Raw genomic sequence first — 23729 nt, 5'->3', positions numbered from 1 at the left:
TCTCAGCCATCTTTGGCACATCCAATACTGAGAGCCTAATGTATTGCTGCCAGTTTTGTGAAAGTACTTAACTGATTATAGAGTGGAGATGGGGGATACAAGAAGCATATCAGCATGTCACCTTGAAGAAGACTGCAGTTGGGGTGCCCCTGCAAGCAGACACAAAAGAGCCCACACAAAAATGACATTTTTGCTTGCTCCAATTCTTGTTGAAGATTGGGGGACCTTCTAAATGAAATAACAAGAAAAGTTACAACTAGAACTGGTGCCATCCCAGATGTTGACTTGGGTCACACATTGTGCACAGCCACAGGAGAGGTCTATTCTCACCCCATCACCTCCGAAGTCACATCAGCTACACCCCTCTATTAATATGTCTCGGTGATGAGTGTACCACTGGAAGCAAGAATTCTCCTCCCCTTGGGAGTGATTGCATCTATGAATTAATTTTTAAAGCACAGAAGCAATTCAACAGCTCAGTATCTCTTTACATTCTCTTTCCAAGGGAGACCATTCTTCCAGCCTGCCTCCACTGAAAGGCCCAGAAGAGCTTTTAATATTTACATTTTGGTGAGTGGGTGATATCTGTGGTTTTGCCAAGTACTGCCAATGTCTTAGCAAACCAGTGCCCAGAAACTGAGGCAGTACAGCTTGAGACAGTATTAAAGCAGAGGGTTACTGTTTTTTTAAGATTTGCGATTTGCAATGTTGTCATCCACAGGCAGAGCAGGTGGAGCAGAGGGAAGGCCCCACTGGAGGACTGTCTGCCTACATGTCCTCCCTAGTTGTTTTTAGTGGCAGACCTTTGTGGGAAACATATTGAATGTTTTTGTGGGCCAGCAGCAAAGAGATTTAGAGAAGCTCAGGATCAGGCAGCACAAGGGAATGAGTAGTGAGTATACAGATGTAGCAGTAGCAAATGCAATGCTAGGAAGACTCGAGACCAGAAGCCATACCTGTGCAATTTTCATACATCTCCAACACGTGAGTTCTGCTGATCTTCACCAGTGTAAGCCAGATAAAGCAGCTTGGCATCAGACATAGATGTGTGAGACAGTGCCATGTGCTGCCTGTGGGTGGGCAACCAAAGTGTTGCATGGTGGAGACAGGACCATCTGTCAGATGGACACCTGAGGCAGTTGCCCAGGAGAGGAGGTAGTCATCTGTCATGGCTAACAGGCAGCCTCCTGGAAACAGTGTTCACTGGAGCTCAAGAGCCTGGAAGTACTGGAAAGAGGAGCTGCCTGGACCTGTTCCAGACTTTTCACAGTAGTGTCCAGGGCAACAAATGCACTTTGCACAAGAGAAGAGCAACTGATAGAATGGTCAATGTGTATGAGTTTTATGCCAATATCTTATGCTAATGCATCTCTCTGTATATGCTAAACTAAATGCGTTTATTCCAGCAATATAGTAACCACATCTGAATGCTTCTTGCTCAAACTCACATACAGAGTGCAGAGGGTTTTAGCACTGCCTCAAATCACCAGGGCACTTACTCATTTCTTGCTGTAAGATACAGATTTGGAGAAGGGCAAAACAGGCTTAAAAATTAAAAGGTATAAAGAAACTTTATTAACAGAACTACAAGAAGAAGAAGCACCAGAATAAAACCTCCAGAACACCTTTCCTCCCCCTGCCCACTGACCACTTAAGAGACAAAACCTGGGATGGTAAAGCAGGACCAACAATACAATAGTCTTTCATCAGTCTTTGTAGGGAAAGGAATTTTCCCTTGTCATGACATTGAGACTTCTCTACAAGTTTTCACATGGCTTTTAATTTCCATGACTAGCAGCTTCCCAGGCAAAAAAGCTCTGTATCATGAAATTCCTCCCATTTCACACACCTCCTAGAGGTGTGTCCATGGGCCATGAACTCAAGAGGCATTATTTTAAGGATGAGTTGTTCAAAGGTAAAGACTCTCTCCATCTGTCTCTGTGATCATCTCTGGGAATAGAGGTTTTCTTCTTCTCTCCCTGAGAGCAAAGGGTCTTCATCAACTCTCCTCTCTCTCTCTGTTCAAGCATCTCATGGGATCACAGCTACTCCAAAATCCGCTTGGTTTCATCAATGGATGCCTCTGCTCAGATCTACAGTTTGAATACTTTATCCCCCCATACTTTCTTATGAATTAAAGGAGATATTTCAGTATATCATTGTCCATCTCCATGGCCCTACCAAAAGAATATTTCAGCCTATTAGAGCATCTTCTCATTCTCCTTCTATCTGAGGCTTCACTTCTTCTTTTACTGACCTTGGTATTTTCATGTTTTCTTTCTATGTGTTGTCATTCCTTTTCTCTCCCTGGAGAGAGGAGCAAGGTCTGCAGGTCTCATCTGTTTAGTGGAAGGGTTGAATCTTGCCTGGTGGCCACAGCAGTCACAGTGTTGGATTTCAGGCCATGATGGGTGCCTCCCTCCACCCAGCAGCTGCTGGGAGCCAAAGTGTCCCAACTTGGCCTGGAGTTGTCTGTGTGGACTGGGGGGGCAGGGGTTTTAGTATCAGTGAGATGTCAGCAGCTGTGGCCTGGTGCAGCCTGGGGTTGGGGTCCCAAAGCCTCCAATTCCCCCCCGGGAGCCACTGGGGTCCGGCCTGGCCTCCCTCAGGGCGCAGAGGCCACAGGGGAGCACGGCCTCATCAGAGCTCCGCTACCTTTCAAGGCTGGAAGCAGAGACATTTCCCAGGCTGGTGGATTTTAAAATGTGAATCTCACAGAGGCAGATCTAATTTTAAATGGCGCAAAATGTTATCAGTTCTCAGAACTAGCCAGCTATTGGCCTATCTCAGGCACAGAGGAAGCTCCCTGCAGCTTCTCTCAAAAAAATCACTTCCATGGGTGGTTTCTTACTTTTTTCCTAAATGTCAATTAACGTGAAACCACCACACAGAGCTAAAAAGTAATGAGGACTTTCCAAGAATATGCCAACCCCTCTGTTTGAATAGATTTGGGATAAAACTTTTAAAATGGGCTACAGTCTAGCTTTGTTGACAACAAATCAACAGCAAAGCCCAGTGTATGGACACCCCAGGAATCATTTACTAAATACATCTTTATTAATAATAATTACACAACTGAAGTTTCTGCATTGACACAATTTGGTGAGATTACATTAACTCATGGAGGTCTGGTGGCACAATCCAAGCACAAGAATACCCCTATGTATTTTTAACACGTTCTAACTTCTATCTCTAGGGAGAAAGTTTCAAGGCTAGCTAAAACTTTAACACATATTTAGATCGTCAAAAGTTGGATCTCCAAAACCCTTGCTAACCTTGGAAATATTTGCAAGTTCTGAATAGGATTTTCTAATCTAATTTCCAACATTTCCATATTGGAAAACACTGCCCCAGCAAAAATGGCAAGAGTTTAATTCCTGTGAGAGTTTCACCTGAGTGTTTTCTGTTACATCTCACTTATTTAGCACTTTCAAGAGCTGTTTCTAATCATGAAAAAGGATCCCATAATAAATGAATTGAAGGAATGAAATTCTGAACTGCCTAGGAAACATGGACAAGCCAATATCCAAAAATGTACCTTCCTGATGCCCAGAGAAACCCCACTCTTGCAACAACCACAATTTTCATCTGCCAAAAGAGAGGTCTGCAGCTTCCCTCCAGCTGAACACATCAGGAATATCACTGTTGCCTTATGGAGTAGCATAGCCACCTTCGCTTAGGTGATCTTCCAATTGTGAACAAGCAGGTGAAGGAATAATAGTTTCTAAATGTGGAGCATGGGGAAAAATCCTTGTTTTGTCAGCTTTCAGGTACCTTACAGAGCAGCAAGCAAAACTGCAAGTAATACTGAAATGTGGGCAATACCTTGTGGCTTCCTGATGGCTGAGGTGAGAGACAAATTGTGCATGCCATAAAGGCTGGTAGCAGATGGGCAGTGGCAGGCTCTGCCCTTGTTGAGCTGATCCTGCAGCAAGGTGAAGCTAGAGGGTCAAGGTTTTGAGTATCCCATCTAAGAACAATTTATACTTTTTCTAATGCACATGCTATGCAATTGCCAGTTCTGACACATGCCTAAAGCATGTAGACACTTAGTGGTTTTTACTTGTAAACACAGATAAACTGACTAGAGATTTGTGTTCCTACAGTAACTTCTTTTACAATGTAGCATTTTAACTGGCAGATTTGCCTTTTTAGTATAATGATTGCACAAGACCTTCTATTTCCAATTTAAACTAATAATCTTGGCTTTTATAGTAATACAACCAAGCTAACAATAAAATAATTATAACCCAGTTGTGCAAGCCCAGTTCACTTTATGCCTTGGCTCTGCACCAAGCTCTTCTCTGATTTCTGCAAAATCTGTAACTGGTAGAGTTATTATGAAGATTGAAAGCACTAAAAAATGCCCACTGTTACCATCACCTTTCCTTATTTGTGCTGCTGCTTCTCCTCTTGTGCAGCAGAGACCAAGCTCCAAGGCACCACTGTCCCTTGGCACTGTTCTTGTCATTTACTGCGGGAGTGTTTTCTACAAAGTGTTGTTCAACCACATGCGTAATGCAGGGGTAAAGATGAGAACTGAACCCGTCACCGACACCACCAGAAATAACCACAGGAAGATCCGATCCAGGACTTGAGCTACAAATTTCCAGTCCTGTACAACCTGGGAAGGACAGAGGGGGGATAAACACAAGTAGTAAGAAGCCTGGTACCGTGTTGATACTGCTACATATATTTCAACTCCCCAAATCTGGTTTTGAAATTAGATGTTGGTAGTATGTGGTAGCCTAACAGAGATCACATTTTCAGCACTCATAGCTGCAAATCGCTCAGACCTCCAAAACAATTCCATAATTCTCTGCACATGGTGATGAGACTTCCTCAGCCCACGCAAAAGCTTTTAGTGAAATGCATATATGAAAATTTACAGACTTAGCCTTGAAGATGGCTTTACAGTGAACTAGATTTCTTCTTACAGACCTGCATTTCCCTCTAAGTGCCAGGATGAGGCTCTGGCACAGCACTTGGACACAGGCATTGATTCCAGTACAAGCAGTTTCATTTACTTGTGTTTGCTTAAGTGATTTGTTGGCTCAGATTGGGTACACTCAGGAGAGAAATTCTGAATTGTGAATTTTTAATTTTTGAATTTTGACAAGTCGGCACAACAATGCACACATAAAAGTGCTATTTATTGAGGTGATTCAAGGGACCTTTTATTCTTAAAATTATTTCAGCTTCAAACAGGTTTCTGTCATGGACAATACGTGTACACATACTACATGTTTGATTTACTGCTCTTCCTTCTGCTGTAGTCCTCTCAGCAGTTTGATCAAAGCCCTAGCTCTTGCTAGGAGGGTGCTACCAGAACTTTTCCAAATGCTACCAGCTGCATTGCTTTGCTGTCCTACCCTTGCATGAGATGCATTGTTTGCAAACAAAGCAACTTGCCATTTTAAAAGCCAGGAGGCTCATTGAGAGGTGAAGGATAGCAGCTGGGAGCTAATCTAAACAGGTTTTTGTGAAAATCTGGAAGACCTTCACTCAAAACAGAGCATTTATGCAGTGCACAAGATGTGCTTGGAGGCCAGGACTGACACCTAGCAAATGCCATAGAGCTTGCATTAAAATGTAAAAGTTTTATTTTTTTGAGCATATGACAGTTTAGAGGCTTCTAGATTCATGTGTATACCAAACTTCCACAGGATAAGGTTATTCAAATAATCCCAAACCAGGAATTCCTCCAGGAGAGTCTCCTGGAGTCTTGCATCTGTGAAGAGCAGAAACTCCCACAGAACAATACACTTCTCCTTGAAGCTATCTGTTGTCTCAAAAAATGCATTATTTCTCAAGGTCTGAGGAAGAATATGTCTCAGAGGAGAGCAGGAGGAAGAGGCAAAGGGAAAAGCATGCAAAAAAGGAAAGAACTTGGAAGCCACTGGTTTGAAGGAAACTATGATTCCCTCCTTGCCCTCCCTCCACCTACCTGTCTGATGAAATGCTCCTTTTTAACGTGCCTGGAAATGTACCGAATGGAGTCAGCTGCCTTTTCCAGAAAGGCAATAACAATTTTTTCTCCGTCTTTTGCTTGCTTGTATTTCTGCTTCCCCAGAAACTTTGATTTTGAGGTGGTTCCCTTTTCTTCAGTCTCTGAGAAGGAGTAGCGATCTACATGGCCCTTCATGCAGAGCAGACGAGGCAATTTCTGGAGAAAGAGCCTTTTAACCCAGGGAGCCATGGGATGGTAAGTTGCTGAAGATCGGTGGTGGACATTGATAACAAACACAGTCACGATGATAGAGAGGGTCACAAAAATCATGATGAAGAGCAGATACTCACCAATCAGAGGGATGACTTTGGAAGAAGAAGGGATTATTTCCTCAATCACTAAAAGGAAAACAGTGAGGGAGACTAGAACTGATGTCGACAATGAAAGCTTTTCTCCTTCATCTGATGGTAGGTAAAACACCAGGACAGTTAGAAAAGATAATCCCAGGCAAGGGATTATTAAGAAAAGAGTGTAAAACAACGGAAGGCGCCTCAAAACAAAGGAGTAAGTGACAAATGGGTAAGAGTACAGCCCATCCTTCCTGTTGCCTTTCATACCTTTGGCATTTAAGATCTCCCACTCCCCATTATCAAAGAAGTCTTTCCTGTCTACATTTTCATCAACTAAAATCAAGTCCACCATATTGCCATCATACGTCCACGACCCAAACTTCATGGAGCAGTTCTGCCTGTCGAAGGGGAAGAAGGTCACATCCATTGTGCAGGAGCTCTTATAACTGGCCGGTGGTGTCCAGGTCACCACTCCATTGTACTTCACTATGGCTTTGGTCATCAGGGATCCCTCAAAACGTCCGTCAGCACTGGGAATTGGACAGGAAGAAACAGTACCAAGTTCAAGACCTATGTTTGCCCCAGTCCTACCCCATTTCAGCTCTGCTTTCAATCCCTCACCTGGAGCACAAGGTGCACAACATTCACACTGGCTAAAGAAGCAGCCTTCTGACAACCCACACAAGCCTCCTGGTAGCTGACACACCTTGCCCAAGCTCTGGCCTAAGCCCAGAGCAAGGAGCCATGCTACTCACTTTTCAAACAAAACGATGTCGGGAAGCCACAGAGACTCAGAGGGGACCCGGATAGCAGTGATCCCACCATATTCATCTGGATTCCAGGAGAGCTTGTGGTCGATCCATTCCTATAACAGAACAGCAGAGTCCTCTGCCCACTCATATGCCTCTTCCCTCATCCCTCCACGTGCCTCAACAACTGCATGCACAGTGAGCTGAGCCTGGCATGAGGCTGCTCTGCTGCAGAGAGGGTGCCAGACAGGCATGGCTGGGAGGTGTCAACCCCCACAAGCACTGCCCCTCCAGACACAGGTGACACCCAAGAACCCATACCTAGGCTGGCAATCCCAAGGCCAGCACCCCTGGAAAGCACTTGATTCTCACTTCACTCACCACCCTGCACAGCCCACCTGAGAGTAGTCTAGAAGGAAGGAGCCACTTCCCTTTAGTGCAGCAATTATCTTTCCCTCTGAGAACCAGCCCAAGCTGATTTTGGCTGTCACAGATCCCACGGAAGACCCCATGCACCCTAGGTGGTGTTGGTACTAGCACTCAAATGAGTAGAAGTGGCTTTAATTCACTTTCCAGTGGAGACCTGGCTTTTTTCAGTGAATGGAACACAACACCTAGTATCTGTACACTGTACTTGCAAAATAAAAAAAAATTAAAATAAATAAAATAAATTGATCTTTCATTAGAAAGACCTGCAGACTATTGCATGAAAAAGAATATGATGCTATTGTAAAGAATTAGGTTACAAATCCATGGAAGAGTCCTCTGCATTTTTATCATCCTGAACTCTAGAATAATTTTTCTTTCCTTTTTTGGATTTCCAGATAAGGAGATCATAACAAAGTGGCTCCAACAACCTGGAGATTTCCACAGAAAAGCAATGGAAAACCAGCTCTCTGATCTTTGTTCATTATTGATGAGGATATTCATTTGTCCACAGAAATACCAGCAACATGATGCAAGAGCTGTAGACTGTGGTCAATACCAAGAAGTGGAAGATGAACCAGTTTCCATTAAGCTGCAGCACTAAGAGGTCTCCAAGGATGTGGATGTCTCAGCCTTCACTGGGCAATTTCCTCCATAATTTAAGGATGAACCAAAAAAGCAATGCTGTCTATTAATTCTCCATATTGTTCCCTTCTCATTTCTTTGATTCCACATGCTATACATGTGGAATCAAAGCTAAATATAGTGAATATATGTGTGTGTGCGTGCGTGTGTGTGTGTGTGTGTGTGTGTGTGTGTGTCTGAGACAGAGAGAGAGAATATAGCTATTTTCACGGCTATGCCTGGAGACATTTCTTATTGTTCAGGTGTGGAAAGACAAGAGGGGCCATTGCTGCTCATGGCCTCAGCATCAGGGACAGAGAACACCACTTTTAGCATTAACCTTTCCCTGAGGATGTGTATCTAACAGATGGCCCCAGCAAGCTAGGCTGTTAAGCAGTCACAGTCTCACCTATGTCCTGTAATAGGTACAATGGGGCTTAGGCTGGAAACATACATTGTGCAAGGGGACAGTTAGTAGGGCTGAGTGGCAACCAACACAGTCATCTTGTAGCCTCCATTAACACAAGAGCAGCAAGTACCCTCTGAGCCACCTGGAGACAGAATCATCCCTCTGAAGTTGAATTGGAGCAGCCCCTTGGCCTGTGTTATCTGCTCCATCTGCAATACTCCTCACTTTCCCTCTGCCCTGCATTGATTTCTTTCCCATCTAAAGTGCTCTTTTGTGTCTGCAAGGCAAATGGTTGTGTCTTCTTACTAGAGCAGAAAATAGGTTGCGTGCAACTTCCAAGATGAGCAGTTTAAAACAGGAATCTCCCTGTGGGGTATGCTGACACAAACTGCAGCAGCAGATGCGTAAGGCTCTTTCTTCTCCCTTTCTTCCAAGTTGCTCCAGATGTTGCAATTGCTCTCTCCTTCCTCCAGCTCTGCCAAATTCCCATTTCTGTGCTGTCACTGAAGAGTTTAACCCACTGCTAGTGAAACAAAAAACACTAGACCCATATTCTTGACCCTTGCTAGTAGACCCCATAGCTTGCCTGAATCCAGACTCTAAGCAACCACTAAAGGCTCCTCTGAACCTTGTGTATCAAGTCCCACCATCTTGAGCATCAGGATGTTTGAAGTTAACAAAAAAAACCCAAAAAAAGCTTTATCATTTAAGCTTTGTCCAAGAGAAGCAAGACTCTTGCTGAGAAATTATGAAGGTGATCAGGAGCAATCAGCATAAATTCACTAAAAGTAAATCATGCTTGACCAACCTGACTGCCTTCTAAATGAAACAATTGCTTGGATGGACATGGGGAGAGCACTACATGTTGTCTACCTTGACTTCAGCAAGGCTTTCAACACTGTCTCTCTCACAATATCCTCGTAGGCAAACTTGGGACATTTGGACTGGGTGAGTGGATGGAGGAGACCTGGCAGAATGGCAGATCCTAAAGAGTTTGTAATCAGTGCCACAGGGTCAAGTTGGAGGCCTGTCATTTCTGGTGTCCTCCAAGTTTCCATACTGGAAACAAGTTTTCCACTGGGCCCAGTGTTGTTTAACTTATTCACCAAAGACTTGGATGAAGGGGCAGATGCCTCTTCACCAAGTTTATTGATGACACCAAGTTCAGAGGAGTGACCAATACCCTGGAGGGCTGTGCAGCCCTTCAGAAGGACTTGACAGGCTGGAGGGATGGGAAGAGAAGAAACATCTGAAATTCAGCAGAGGCAAGTACATGATCCTACACCTGGGGAGGAACAACCCCAGGCACCAGCAGAGGCTGGGGATGACCTGTTGGGAAGCAGCTCTGTGGAGAAGGACCAGGTGTCCTGGTGGACAGCAAGCTGTCCATGAGCTAGCAGTGTGTCCTGGGGGCCAAGAAGGCCAATGGGATCCTGGGGTGCATTAGGAAGAGCACTGCCTGCAGGTCAAGGGAGGTGATCCTGACCCTCTACTCCACCCTGGTGAGGCACATCTGGAGTCCTGTGTACAGTTCTGGGCTCCTCAGGACAAAGAAGACATGAAGCTCCTGGAGCAGGTCCAGCAGAGGGTAGCAAAGATGATGGGGGGACTGGAGCATCTCTCTTGCATCTCTCTTACAAAGAAAAGCTGAGGGAGCTAAACTTAATGGTTAACACACAACTTCCACAGCAGGACACCTGGGTCAGGCACAGGTATTTAGTGCTCATCCTGAGCTCCTGAGGGCACTTATATATGTGAAAACCACAGCCTGTGCCTCATTTTCTACTCGCTTTGCATTACCTTGGGCCTTAATGTTCTCAGCCCATCAGATGGAGAAGCAGTATTAGAAATGGTAACGACTCCAGAGACCCCAGTTCTGGGAAATCACAGTCCTGAGTTTCCCTGAGGAGCTCCTCTGGCTAAAATCTGAGGGTTCCAAAGGCTTCCAGAGAAATCAGTGTGTCTACAGTGCACAGGTCTTGGACCTGGAGGTGAAGGTGGGTGCTCCAGCCTGTAAGGAGAGCGGGCAGGCATGGGGAGAGGACAGATGAAGGCCATTTACAGAAGGACTCTGCTGTCTGCCCAAGTGAATACTCAAAAGGAGCCACGATGTGGCCTTGTACACAAGAGGGGCTCTACAATTGCAGCTGAAGGTGGGGAAATTGTAATACTGCAGATAATTCAGGGCAGGCTCCCAGCAGCTGTATTTGGAACAAAGAGAAATTTCTCTGGCAAAAGGGGAAAATCCTGTCTCCCCACAGTCAGGGGAAGTCTGAGCTTTTCCCTCTTCAAGGGAGAGATCATCTTTACACACAATATCCATTTTGATGTTAGAGGTCTTGCTTCAGCCAGAATCTCACACTCACTGCAGCAGTACAAGACCCAGACTGAGACAAAAATTGAATCACTCTCATCCACCAGCCCAGTGACCCCCAAGAACCTTTCCCCATGGCATGATTTCAAGTACGGTTTGTTTTTTATGTCCTCTGCCAGGGATCAGCTGACATCTTTACAGATACTCACAAGGCTGAGAGACTTAAAATAATTGTCACAAGGTCAATAAACTGGTGCAATGTAACATAAACCAAAAACAGTTCTTCAGGAGTGAAGAAGAAGTAAGGAGACCTAACAGTTCAACTTGTACTTTTCCTGTGTTTGCATAAATCACTGTTAGTTCCAGAAGCAATTATGATAAAGGAATCAGATTCATTTGCTACATCTTTTAATGGGAAAAGGTCTGTGGTGAGTATATGTGTGTGTGTGAGTGTGAAACATACTGGCCTCTTCTTTCTCTTTACATATGCTGAGGAATGAAGAAATCTATCCGAGGCACCACTCTTGGCTCAGGCAAGGGAGACAGTACTTGTGTGACCTCTAAGTCTGAGACAAGATAGTCCCTCAGGGTACATAAAACATCCCAGGGATAGCCACTGCAGTACCAGCTGTGTCGCCTCCCTGAAATACAGCTGGCTTGAGCACACAGCTGGGGTGCAGGTCAGGAGGAGAGGGTACCCTCTAGGTAGGCCTAAAGGCCTATCTGCCCACCCTTCTGAATCTATACATTTGCTGAAGTGAGAAGAGTGAGGTAAAAACTTCAGGTTAGGTGTCTTGGTGCTGGCCACTCACCATCATAAAATGGGATGGGTGGCACAGTGGGCATCAGACTGAGATGGCTACTCAGCTCAGCAGTTCCACGTGAGGAAGAGTGAGGTCTGATATGCTCTAACTTACCTGTTTCAGCCACACATTGGTTGTCATCAGCTGATTCTTCTCATCCTAGAGTGACAGAAGGGAGAGAGGATTGAAATACCAAAGCAGCCATTAGAAACAGATCCTATGAGTCCAACCCTGTGCTGAGATGAGGAGATCCCTATGGTCCTGTTTCCCCATGGGCTTGGGTTGTTCAGTCACCACTGCAGAAAACCGACTTGACTTTCTAGGTGCTGTCCCCGCCACCACTGGGAGCCCCTGAGGCTGGAAAACTGAGGTCTGGCATTTCATAGGAATCATATGCCAAAGACCCAGGATGCAGCAGGGCTCAGCCAGCAAGTTGAGTTGTGGGGTCACAGGATGGCTCATCTCCCCGCACTGCTGGGCCTGGAGTGAGTTTGGAAAGATACAAGCTCAAACATTGTCCTAAATATTTAAATAAAGCACAAAATTAGAGTGTGCCTTCCATAGCACAAGGGGACATTACCAGGGGCTGGGGGATATAAGGAGCACACTGTTGTGTGGGTAACTCTGGGCATTGTGCAAATTCCACTGTGCATTGCAGTGGAAAGAGAAGGGAAAACTTCCACATGAGCAGAAACACAAGATTATCTATTTTGACTCTAGAGTTTTATCTTAGTGACCAGCTGGGTTAAGACTTGAACGACCTTTGGCCTCAATACAAGCTTTCTTGGAGTGAATAATGCACAACCAGCTCTTACTCTTTCTCAGTCCTCTCCTGTAGCTGTCTTGTCGTTAAATCGCAACATAGATGTCAAGGACTGTCTTGCATGGGTTGTTTGGTTAAAACCTTATGGAAATTACACCTTATCCCCCGAGAACAGCAGGGAAAAAAGGATTTTCAGGTTTTCTCCAAAACAAATGAGTCCTACAGTCCATGCTGGGGGTGAGGGAAGAAGTTCACATCACCAGCTCCATTTCATGCTCAGTGTTTTGCTGCCCAGCCATCACTGCACATTTCTCGTGTCAGGAGGAAAACACTAATTAAATTACCAGTCCTCCCAGGTGGAGGCACAACTATCTATAAAAGTGGTGTTTTACTAACAGAACACTTACCACATCCACAAGCTGTGATATCTTTAACCCAAAAAGGACTTTGATGGTGTCATTGGAGCTTTCCACAGGGCGGACCCATTTCTGATAGCCTTCGAATAAGTGCTTAAGGAGTGCATCCTCATTTTCAGCAACTGAACTGAAGGCATTCACATCTGGAAGAGAGCAACAGAGTGGAGGCACTGACAGAAAGCAGACACAGAAAATGTCATGACCTGAAGAAGTGAGCCAGAGCAATGATGTGAGGAAAATTCACCTCTGGGCAGGTCTTGTCTTGTACAGCAAATCCTGCAGAAATTCAGATGCACAGACTCTCAGCAGAACCAAGGGAAGTGAATGGAAAGGCAACAGAGCCCAAGCCCAGCTCACATAAAAAAAAATAAAAATCATCAGAGCAGAGAAATGATGACTTTGTACTAGGTTTACGTTTGCTATGGCCTTTTTGCCAAAGCAAAAAGAGCCCATCTGGAAGCAGTAGGAGCTGGATGATGCAGTCAGGGCTAGATGTGACAGGCAAGCACACAGACATCCATCATGGTCTGTTCCTGCACAACTTGTGACTTCCACAATCACTGACACCATGCTCCCCCTTCCCCTTGCTATCACAAAGGGGTAGGGGCAGTTCAGACCCTCCATCCTTTCCCAAACTTCAGCCCCACACCGTGTGATTCTGAAGTTCTGAAATGACCTCCATCTCTTCCCTTGTGCACATACATAGCAGTCAAGGGTGAGAAGGATTTTGCCTCTCTTCAAAGCCACCAAGGAGGAAAAAAGACTGGCCCTACACAGCAGGGATCACAGCTCATATTGCTGTGTCAGCAGCAATAGGGACCTCACAGGACACTGTCCAGGGTCCAGCTTGTGCCCTGCCAGCCCTGGGAGCAGAATATCTGTGCCTGGATGCAGGGAGAGTCTGCAGGCAGAGGATCATGGCCCACAGATGGTGCCAGGACCTGACAGTGGGAGAGCCCTGGAGGGCACAGTCAATACACTCATATACTGTGTGCATCAGTGATCAGAGTCAAGGCAGCCCTCATCAGGGTCCCTGTGCCACAGGGAGAAAAAGGGCATTCAAACGCAGCAGCCCCTCCAGAGAGAAAACTGGAGGCAGAGGGCTGTGCTCTGCCCCTACATGGAGGAAAGGATGTGACCATGGACCACTATCTCTGCCCATGTCCTCTTCCCCAGCAGCTGCTGCCCATCTGCTGAGCACGACAGACTGTGCAGCCTCCTCCACCTTGGTCAGGGTCTGTCTGAGGCTGCAGACAGGGCAGCAAGCAACACAGCTGAAGAACTGCCCAAAGCAAAAACCTGCTCTCATAACAGAGCTTTCCATGGGACAAAAACATTCTTTAATGCTGTCTGGATCCTCTCAGGATAGCACAAGGTCCAAGCAACACTGTTATTCCTCACTTCTAGCCACAGCAAGATGCTCCTGTTTGAGGAGCTATAAACTCTGAAACCTAGTGCTTCACTCACAGGTTAACAACTTTCCTGTCAGATGTTCTAGCACAAGTTGTGTTTGTCCTCTGTAGCTGGAATACAGGTGTGGTGAGGTGTGGTGAGGTTACCAAGCCCTGGGCAGGTAGAGACTGGCTGGTCAGAGGGAGCTTTCACACTCATTTCCACACCTTCTCCATCCCATAGCTCATGAAGCTGTCAGCACAGTTTAAAGTGGTCCTGAGGCCACACTCTGTCTTGTCACTTTGTCACAAGCCCTTGAGGTCTGCTGTTTCCACAAATGTCCCTTCTGCTTGTTCCAGGGTTTATTCTCATGCCAGAGCTGACCCTAGCTGTGCCACAGCAAATGAAGGACAGTGTGGTCTGTTCTAGGAAACTAGCTTGGCTTCCACACATAGCAGATGGGTATGGCCTCTGGAATCAAAGGAAGAGAAAGAACATATTTCTCCCACTTCACTACCCACAACCTCAGAGGTCCAACCCCCTGACATGTAAGAGTCTCTGCAGAGACTTCATCTCCTAGATATTTCGCTTTCCCTTTAAGAGATTCATAGGCATGTATGATTGTTAAAAACAGGAAATTTAACAGAAAAGCCATTGAATAGAAAAAATCCATAACCCCAAAATACACAGGATCAAAATCAGCTCTGTCTTAATACCAGAATACAGTGCTCTGTTTATATTTCAGTACAACAACCTGCACACAAATACACAGCCACACACCCTCTGTGTCTGTGGGTGTGTATGACCTCCCACAAAAGAAAATGGTGCCATTTCACAGCCCACGTCTCACATGAAGTTCAGGTACCTAATGCTCCAAGTTGGTATAGAAGACAGGTAGTAAAACCGGGTTTGGAGCTGGATATGTTGAATCTCATCTGCTGAGGAAGCCACAAAAACATGAAAAAGACTTGAGGAGTCTCACAAGGAAGAAAGCCAGAAGGAAGAAAATTGTTGCCTCTATAAGACAGCATCAGTACATGTACAAAGATAGTTTAAAAGCAGAAGTTATTAATGAGAAAATAAGAAATATCACATGGGAAAATAGCCTAACAGTTTCTTTGACCAAGCCCCGCTTTTTGATTAAGCTAGATAAAACAATGGAGAAAACATTGAACTAAGTAGCACTGCCTTGGAAAAAAAAGGGAGAAGCAGCCATAGGACAGATACATCCCTGAATCTACCATATGATACACTGAGAGGCAAAAACTGGGGAGCTCCCTGGCAGGTTAACATGCATTTGAGTAGTCAAGCACTGTCTGCCATCTCCCCCATCCTTCCAGTTCCTGCCTCTCTCTGTGATCTATCCAAGTAGCAGTTTCCCGTGGGTGCAAGAGTTCTGGGGCAGAAAGTCTGCTAAACAAATGCACAAAACACCCCAATAAGTACAGACAAGACACTTAGCCTTTTATCAATTCACCTGAAGCATTTCAGTTTTTCTCTTGGTGATAGAAATTTTCTCTTAATTCCATTTAGCAGCCAAAAATCAAGCTTAGGATTTTTTGTTAATTTCTAGCTGGCAATTGCCCCACCACCAGTTATTAAAACCTAGCTGTCAAACTGACCATGGCTGCAATACAAAGGCAGCAACTGATATAACCCTCTTCTGTTACTCACGCAGTGTTCAAAGGATGACACACGGAAGCCAGCATTCACCGTATCCCAGAAAACAGAAGATAACTGGCCAGCAGAAAAAAAAACTTTAACACCTGCAGCTCAGCTTGGAAGAAGAAGAAATCACACCTACCTGAGCGGCTCAGACACAGCGCAAAGAGCACTAGGCAAAGCATGGGCACCACCGTGGCTTTTCCTTTAAATCTAATCTTCTCTTTTCATAAGCAAATTGGTCTCATCTTTGTAGGGAACTAAAACAACCTTGTTAAAAATCAAAGTAGACTGTTGAGTCTGCAAGGCAAGGCAGCACCTTTCTAGCCTTATCTTGCCCTCATTATGATGCTTGGTAAATCACACTTCATTGATTTTCAGTCAGCTGTCTCATCCTGTAAGCCTTAAACAGGACTCTGGGTCCTAAACTCTGACTGATCTCTCTTTGTGGCAGTATTTAGATGGCAATAAGCACTGCAGTCTAGGAGTATGCAAGAGGAAAGTCTTTTATGGAGGAAAAATATATTCTATGATACTGCTAATTACAGCTCAAAAAAAACCCCAACAAACCAACAGGCTGCAGTTCAGATCCAAAGATAAATCAGATGCCTTCAAGATTATCTGTTTGCTCCAGCTGCATTGCTTGGTCCAATAATAGAGACAGACTCTCTACAGACCTAACTTAGCTTATTCATTTTTCATGCTACACTTGCTAGTCTGGAGCTATAAAATGGATTCGGGGACAAAAAAAACCCAGCAAGATGTAAGTGGGAAAATGATGCTGATTCCTAAATTTGTATCTCATACACAAAACATCATAGACAGCAACACAGAAATGCTTGCACAGTACTATCCACTGGAACAGCTTAACAGAGAATGCTGCCCCAGGGTCTTGTGTTTAGCAGTGGGAGTGAGGATTATTTAGCCAGTTTCTCTGTAGCCAGACCTCTGTCAGTCCTCCCCAGTAACACCTCATACAAGGCTCCTCTCAGAAACCACCAGAAATTGATGATAATCAAAAGGGATGCAGGTTCCTCTTTTCCCACCCCCTGACACTCCTCTGCTGAAGGATATTGGGATCTTCTCTGTTTTCTTCTCAAATAAGAGTTACTTTGGCATATCTCTCCAAAGAGGAGGTTTTCTCCTGAAGTTCTCAAGTTCAAGGAAGAGGCAGGCAAAATTATTTTAGCTTGTCCCCAGACCCAAACCTCTTCCTGCTTTGATTATTTCTTGCTGGCTATTCAATTGCTTGCTGACTTTTATACGGGAAGCCTGTTTTTTCTTGCCGCAACACAAGGTACACTTCTTGCAGAGGCCCAGATTTTGGTACAGTCACAAGTTTTGTGATTCAGAATTGCCTTATCTAAGGTCCTCACAGCTATAATCTTACCAGATTATTCAGCTTTCTGTAATGAAAAAGTTGCCATTTAAGTGTGGTTCAAAGTCACATTGCTGCTGCAAGTAACATTCTTGTAGTGTCCTATCCACTTATTCATCCTTCTGTGGCCTTGCAACCTACCTCATCCCTAGCTCTCAGGCAGACCACTGGCAGCAACTCAGCAACTTTGCTTTTTCCACTATTGTACTACACACAAGAAATCTGCAAGGGCCATTCCTAGCTCCTCAGTTCTGCCCCTGGTCACCCAGCAGGACTAGAGGAGCAGCAGGCTTCTTTTCCACCTTTCCTCATCTCAGATGCAGAAAGCCATGCAAAAACAAGAGTGCTACCAAAAGACCATCTTCACTGAAGTGTACTTTCAACACCGGCTGCTGTAACTTCTCCGTTTCCATACTAGATCAACATCAGGCAAAAGCACACAACTTCTTGAGGTACACAGGAAAGCTCCTCTTTTTATACCATCTTCAAGAGAACAGCAGTCATCCACAGCTGAGTCTACTACAAAGCTGAGTGGCGACTAAACACAATCATTCTGCCTGATACAAATGGGGTTTTTTAAAATCTTTTTAAAGATTACCCCTTTAAAATGCTCTCTGCATATTATCCCATACTTTCCATCATGTTTGTGGTCCTGTACAGGACTCAGCATCCTCAGACATTATCCATCATTTTGCTTCATGACTGCAAGCCTTTGCCCACAGACACCTCTGATTGTAGTTACTGGCTGAGATTGCATTCAGGCATTGCTCTGTTAGACAATATGAGAGACACTTGCTTTTCACAGGGCTTTAGCATGCTGTCTTGAGGCAATGGAGTTAATTTATTATCTGTCTACAAGAGCAGGCTTTTTGCTACTACATGATAGTTGCTTAGAGGGAAATATCACCCACTGCCTAGAGGTAAGGACCAGGTTTGCCTGGTCATTGGCTTCTGGAGTTATCAGACAGCCAGAGGAGAGTTTTGAAATTCTGTTTGCCTGTTGTTTTCTGCTCACAAGTCTTTATGCAGCTGTGCACCATTTTGGAAAGGAAGGTATGCATGAATACTCCATTTTGCCAGATGGACCATGAAGCATGAGATGCATCCACCCTGAGATAGCAAATTAATTATCAGGCAGAACTCTGGTTGTGGCAGTACTTGAGTGACTATCCTCTTTTGAGAAAATACCTTTGCTTTTCCATAGGTTACATGGGATTTGGAATTAATATGAGGCTGCAATTCCAGGCTGCAAAGAGCCAGGTACTGTTTGGGCACAAACAACAATGGAGCTGGACCTCACCCTCTAGGCAACAAAAACGCCAAGAAAAAGAAAAAGAGAAATCTACCTAGAGGCATAGATCCATCAGTTTGAGCCCACATGGTTAATGCTAGCAACAACTGAAAATTCAGGGTTATGATGGACAGTCCTAAGCCATCATGCAGTCGAGCATGGAAAACAGATTCCAGGAGGTGACAGAGCTGGCTGGCAATCAGAGGGTGGGAAACCTGGATTAAAGTAAGAAGGATGGTGAAGAGGAAGGACACAGATGGGAGATGCTCTGAACCAAACCTGTGAGGCTTTGCTTCCAAAACCAAGAAGCAAAGTAGAGTTTGCTGTACCCCTGGGTTTGTCCGTTCCAGGAAGAAGAAAAGAAAGGTAAGGCAGTGCTATGGAACAAGAGACACGTTTCACGTAGACGTGTCTTCTGCCTCCCAAACCCATCTCAGCTTCCCTGGTCCCTGTAGGTAATATGCCAGAAGCCAAGGAAAGCCCACCTGGAGTGCCAGGACTTGTGATAGAGCCAGGCTCCCCAGAGCTCCCAAGGGAGGACTGAATCCATCTTGTACCATTTGGCATGACACAGGAAGCCAACAGATGAACACCTGCCCTTAGGATGTGAGGGACAGTTTCTGAAGCAAAAATGGGGTGGGAACAGAACTCCTGGAATCTCATCTTTGCCCTGGCACTTCTCAGGTCCCTTCTCATCTCAGTTCTGGCCAGCAGCAGACACCTCTCCTCACTAGCAGCTTCTCAAAATGTGCATCTTCACTGGGCAAGAACAGAGCTGTTTTTAGCCAGCTCACCAGCAATTTTTGCAGCACCAGACATTTCCATGTGCCAGATGGAACAGTTTGGAGGCAACCGCCCATCTGTCCACGCATTCTGTCCGCCCTCCTCCAGCTTCCTGTCCCCCAAACACCCTCCGTCTTTCTCCTGGCTTGCTTACCGGCCACACCATGCAAAACCCATTCACCTTCTCCCTGACCGCCCTTTTCCCCTCTAATCCATCCCTCCTCCTCCACGCACCCTTTTCCTACAGGAACTGCGCTACATCCCACCCCGCCCTCGTCTCTCCCGCAGTGCCCCGGCACAGTCGCCACTTTCCTCCTCCACCTCCTCCTCCTCCTTTCCCCCGCTCTCAGGCCGAGCGAAGGTGCTTAGCCCGCTCCGTGCCTTTGCGCAGCGCCGTGGCCGCTGTCCCAGCTCCCCGCCGTGGCGGGAGGCGGGCAGCGCAGGGCCCTGCTGCTCTCAGGACTCCCAGCCCTGCCCCGGGAATGCACACGGCTGCTGCGGCCCACTCGGCTGGGCTACCCTGCCTATCCCACGCCGCGTGAGCTCCGTTTGGGAGACCGGGGTAACGTCAAGTGCTAGGAACTCATGGATGAAAACTCCTGCCTTTGTGTCAGCCGAGGAGCACGCAGGCACTCGGCACAGCAGGCCCAGAAAGGGCTGACGGGAGCCCTCCAGGAGGCTGACTGAACTGAACTCTTTCAAGTTGCACCCACGCAGTTGTTTCAGCAGCGGTGAAACATGTGGAACAAATGAACAGGCTCTGCAAGTACAGGGGCAACGTTTTGCAGAACAAGAGTCATTTTAGTCCTTGGTTTCCCTTGGCACCTTCCTACCATGAGGAAGCCCTCCCTGCCCTCCTTCCCGTTTCTACTATGTCCGTGTGAATGCAGGCTTGAGACGGAGCCGAGTCTCTGTGCCTTCTGACAGTGCAGAGTCCACGCAACTGCCTGCTGGAAATAGCTCTGTAAAAACCTCCTAGTGCTTCATCAGGAGTGAGACACAGTATTTTGGAGGTGCAGAGGCTTTCCATCACTCCATGTGCATTAATATTTCTAATAGGCGGTGCTTTACCTTCTGCATTAAAATAGTTGTTTTTCAGTTCTAACTTTACAGTGAGGTCTCATTTAGGAGTGTGTCTTGCAGCACTGTGATCACTTCCTGCATTTTGGTGACACTACCTAGCTTTGAATATGATAATTTTCAAACCCATTTGTACTGTGTTAATAATTGTAAGCAAAGGTCTGGCTCAGCTTTGCCATTTTCTCAGCGTTTCTTTCCATTACATCAGGCTCATCTCTGCTTTCATAAGTGCCCCTCACAGCTCAAATTTTATCTGCAGCATCATGGACTTGCTGTTCAGATGTCAGGGCTTGGACGATTTCAGGGGATCAAGACTTTGCAAGATGTGAGAGAAAAATCTGGTTTAAGGACAACTGTTTCAGGAATAACAGAGGAACTTGGCTCATGCCTAACTGCCTCAGCCTCCCATTTTCAATAGTTACAACCTGCTATCTAGAAGCCTTTATCCCAACACATGCAGTGCTCTATAACAAGAGGTTCTGCTTTCTCATTCCGATCCAATAAAGGCTTTTTAACCCCAAGGCAATCACAAAATTTGAAGGACAATTCCTGCCGTGTCCTACAGCCTTGATAAGCTGTATGACTCTTTGCGCAGCTTTGTTAATTTTAACCACTTCTCTTTGGATGTGACAACACACAGGAATGGTGGTAGCTGACCAACTTCCTTTTTGGAGCTGCTCTATCTGGCATGGGAAGATGGAGGAATCCTTTAAAGATTCAGTAAAATCAAATGCTTTGTCAGAAATTGGATGACCTCTATAAGCTCTGCTCCTGCCTCCATTTGCAGGCATTTCCTCTCTGATCTTTTCTTGAGTCAACAGAGATGGATGCCCTGTGGGTCCACATAGTCCATACAATCCAAAAAAGGAGGCTTTTTTAGCTTTAGAAATGTATCTTGACAGAGATAGTAATTCTGGACTGTCTAAAAGATAAAAACAATTACCACATTTCATTAGAAATGTTTGGAAGCCAAAACTACTTTGTGTCTTTCTTCATTATATCACTGTATGCCGTTGTGGTGCTGTTGGAAACTACTGTTTTTAGAGAAAGTGCAGCAGCACTAATTGTGTCAGCCATATTCAGCCTCACAAAACTCAGGGTCATACGATGTGCATACATTTTACTTCAGATCATCCCTGTCTAAAAAGCAGAAACTGCTCTGTCAGATCAAACCTCACCTCTGTCAAAGTATCATAAAACCACCTTCTCCATGGGAGAACAGGGGTGAGAGATTTTGCAAAGGGTTTTTTGTGTAATACCAGTTCCTACCTGCCCTTCTCTAGGGTGACACAGCAGGGCTCATATCAGCCCTCTACCGTTTTGAAGGCTCCTGCCTGAGGGTTTGAACTGGGATAAGAGCCTTCTATCCCGAGATGCCTGCTTGCCATGCTGAGTCTTACATTGTTGCGGTTATTGCCAAATACTTCATAAAGAAAAATATTTATTCCTTCTAGATGTTTCTTATGATTAGATAGAAATGTTTACAGGTAGGAACCAAAAACAGTATACGCAAGACTGTAATTTTGAACATCAGTGACATTTTGGGCTTCTAGTTTCACTGATTCATAGACAAAGATAGTACACTTAAATGTAGACTTAGAAACCAACTTTCACATAACTTCCAGAATTTTCTTTATTTTATGAAGCATTATAGTCCTCTTGAATGTCTACCTGTAAACTTTAAATTCCATATTGTCTACCTCCAGGTATTTGCTTGTTAGAGTTTATAAAACCATGCTTATGAATATGTACAAACAAAACCCCGTTAGACTTCATGCCTGAGAGTACTGAGTATAGAAGAAATAAAGGTATTTGACATGCATGCATAATAGCCTATATCCTCAACAGAATACTTCTCAGTAATATCAACTAGCCCAGAACTATGGAAAAAATTGATGTTAAACATGAGTGTAAACACAGCATAGAGTATCAGATACTTTCACAGATTCTGAATGAAGTCAGAGTATGCTTTTCATGTAATTTGCAAAAATTAACCTTTGGGCAATATATAATCATAACAAAAGTGATGTGAAAATACTGTTAGGTAATCGAATGTCCTGTAATTATTTGGTAGTAACAGTTTAATAATTCTTTGATATAATTTTGTAATTATTTGGTATAACTCATGAATATACCTTAAAAACTCTGTAAGTTCATGAAATAGTTGAAAATTATGAAACAGCAAGCGGGAGGATTTTGAGACCTAAACAGCTGTCTCTACTCGATGACATCTTTGATATCTGTCATTTGTCTTGCTTCTTACAAGCCAGAGAAGCTAAATACAAAACTAAATGTTTACATCTTCACCTCACTAGAAAGCATAATTAACATTACCTATAAAACATGCAAAAACTACCTTTTTTGTCTTTTCTACCATTTCAGAATAATTTATTCCCTCTAACTTTTAATGGCCTGCCTGTGCCTAGTCAGAAGAATTAACCTAAAGGTATTCAGGTAACTTCACCTATTAGTAAACTGATGCTTGGTTGGAATAACTCCCTGAACTGGGAGCAGAGTCTGACAATTTGTATATATTAGGAGGAGAAGGAACATATGGGATAATAGCCAAAATGGTCTGCAGACTACTCCCATGGTACAAGAAAAATGGGCTGGGAAGATGTCCAGTTCTCCAGCTGAAGGCTGATAAGTGTAGAGCCAGCCCCTGGCAAGTCAAGGGATGATGTGGCAGAGTGCCAGAAGACAACTTGGCATGGCCCTGATAGAGCTTACAGAAAAAATGCCACCTCCACTAAACTTCACAAAGGCCCAAAACCACCTTTTAACTGCTTCAGGCCAAATTGGGCTGCTGTCATGCTTCTCCACATTATCATCCGTCTATCTCTGCACTGAGGCACCTCCTCACATTCACTTTTAATGCAAGTCAGCCAACAGACCTGATTTCATATGGTTTGTAATGTTTTTAGGCTTTCAGTAAGCCCAGAGAGTTTGATGCATTAACACCAGGTGCAAACAACGTGATAATCAGTGAACTCAAAGGGAGCAATAATAAGATGGCAGAGTTTAATTCCTCTATGGGTAATGCAGATGACTGTTTGCATAGGAATGCTATCAGGCACCTTAGTCAGGTAAACCATTTATCATTGCAGCTGGATTTTATCTTACCATGATCTGACAGCAGCACAGCAGACTGCCACACTGCTGTGAGCTCGTCTCCTGCTGTGACATCATGAGCAAGCACTTGGCAGCTGAAGCTATACATGACTTCATGGCCTTGTTCCAAAAGAACAACGCTGCTTTGTCTTGTCTGAGACAATGAGGCTCTCATTGCACCCTTCTCTCTCAGAAGAGAAACTCTCTTCTGCACAAAGCTGAGAAAAG

At 44.9% G+C, this 23729-nt stretch overlaps 1 protein-coding gene across 2 annotated transcripts; it reads right to left on the bottom strand.

Annotated features, from left to right (window-relative positions):
- Positions 1 to 1992: 1992 nt before the first annotated feature.
- Positions 1993 to 19544, bottom strand: CHRNB3 (cholinergic receptor nicotinic beta 3 subunit). 2 transcript variants are annotated; one of them, XM_033511328.1, is made up of 6 exons: positions 13049 to 19544; positions 12796 to 12947; positions 11740 to 11784; positions 7056 to 7165; positions 5948 to 6830; positions 1993 to 4624 (listed from the first exon to the last, which is right to left on the bottom strand). In XM_033511328.1, the coding sequence occupies exons 3-6, from the start codon at positions 11764 to 11766 to the stop codon at positions 4490 to 4492; spliced, it is 1155 nt and encodes a 384-aa protein (XP_033367219.1). In that variant the 5' UTR covers positions 11767 to 11784; positions 12796 to 12947; positions 13049 to 19544; the 3' UTR covers positions 1993 to 4489. The 2 variants fall into 2 exon arrangements, with proteins under 2 accessions (XP_033367219.1, XP_015470982.1); XM_015615496.2 differs by having other exon boundaries at positions 16001 to 19544.
- Positions 19545 to 23729: the final 4185 nt, after the last annotated feature.

The sequence above is a fragment of the Parus major genome, chromosome Z (assembly GCF_001522545.3).
Source record: "Parus major isolate Abel chromosome Z, Parus_major1.1, whole genome shotgun sequence".
Classification (NCBI taxonomy): Eukaryota; Metazoa; Chordata; class Aves; order Passeriformes; family Paridae; genus Parus; species Parus major.
The sequence above is the reverse complement of the archived record's forward strand: the minus strand, read 5'-3'. Positions and strand labels throughout refer to the sequence as shown.

Coding starts and splice junctions, on each gene's coding strand:
- CHRNB3 (XM_015615496.2), bottom strand. CDS start 16,043: ATGCTTTGCCTAGTGCTCTTTGCGCTGTGTCTGAGCCGCTCAG. Junction 11,785..12,795: donor TATCACAGCTTGTGGATGTG/GTAAGTGTTCTG, acceptor CTGTCACTCTAG/GATGAGAAGAATCAGCTGAT. Junction 6,831..7,055: donor GACATCGTTTTGTTTGAAAA/GTGAGTAGCATG, acceptor TCCAATTCCCAG/TGCTGACGGACGTTTTGAGG.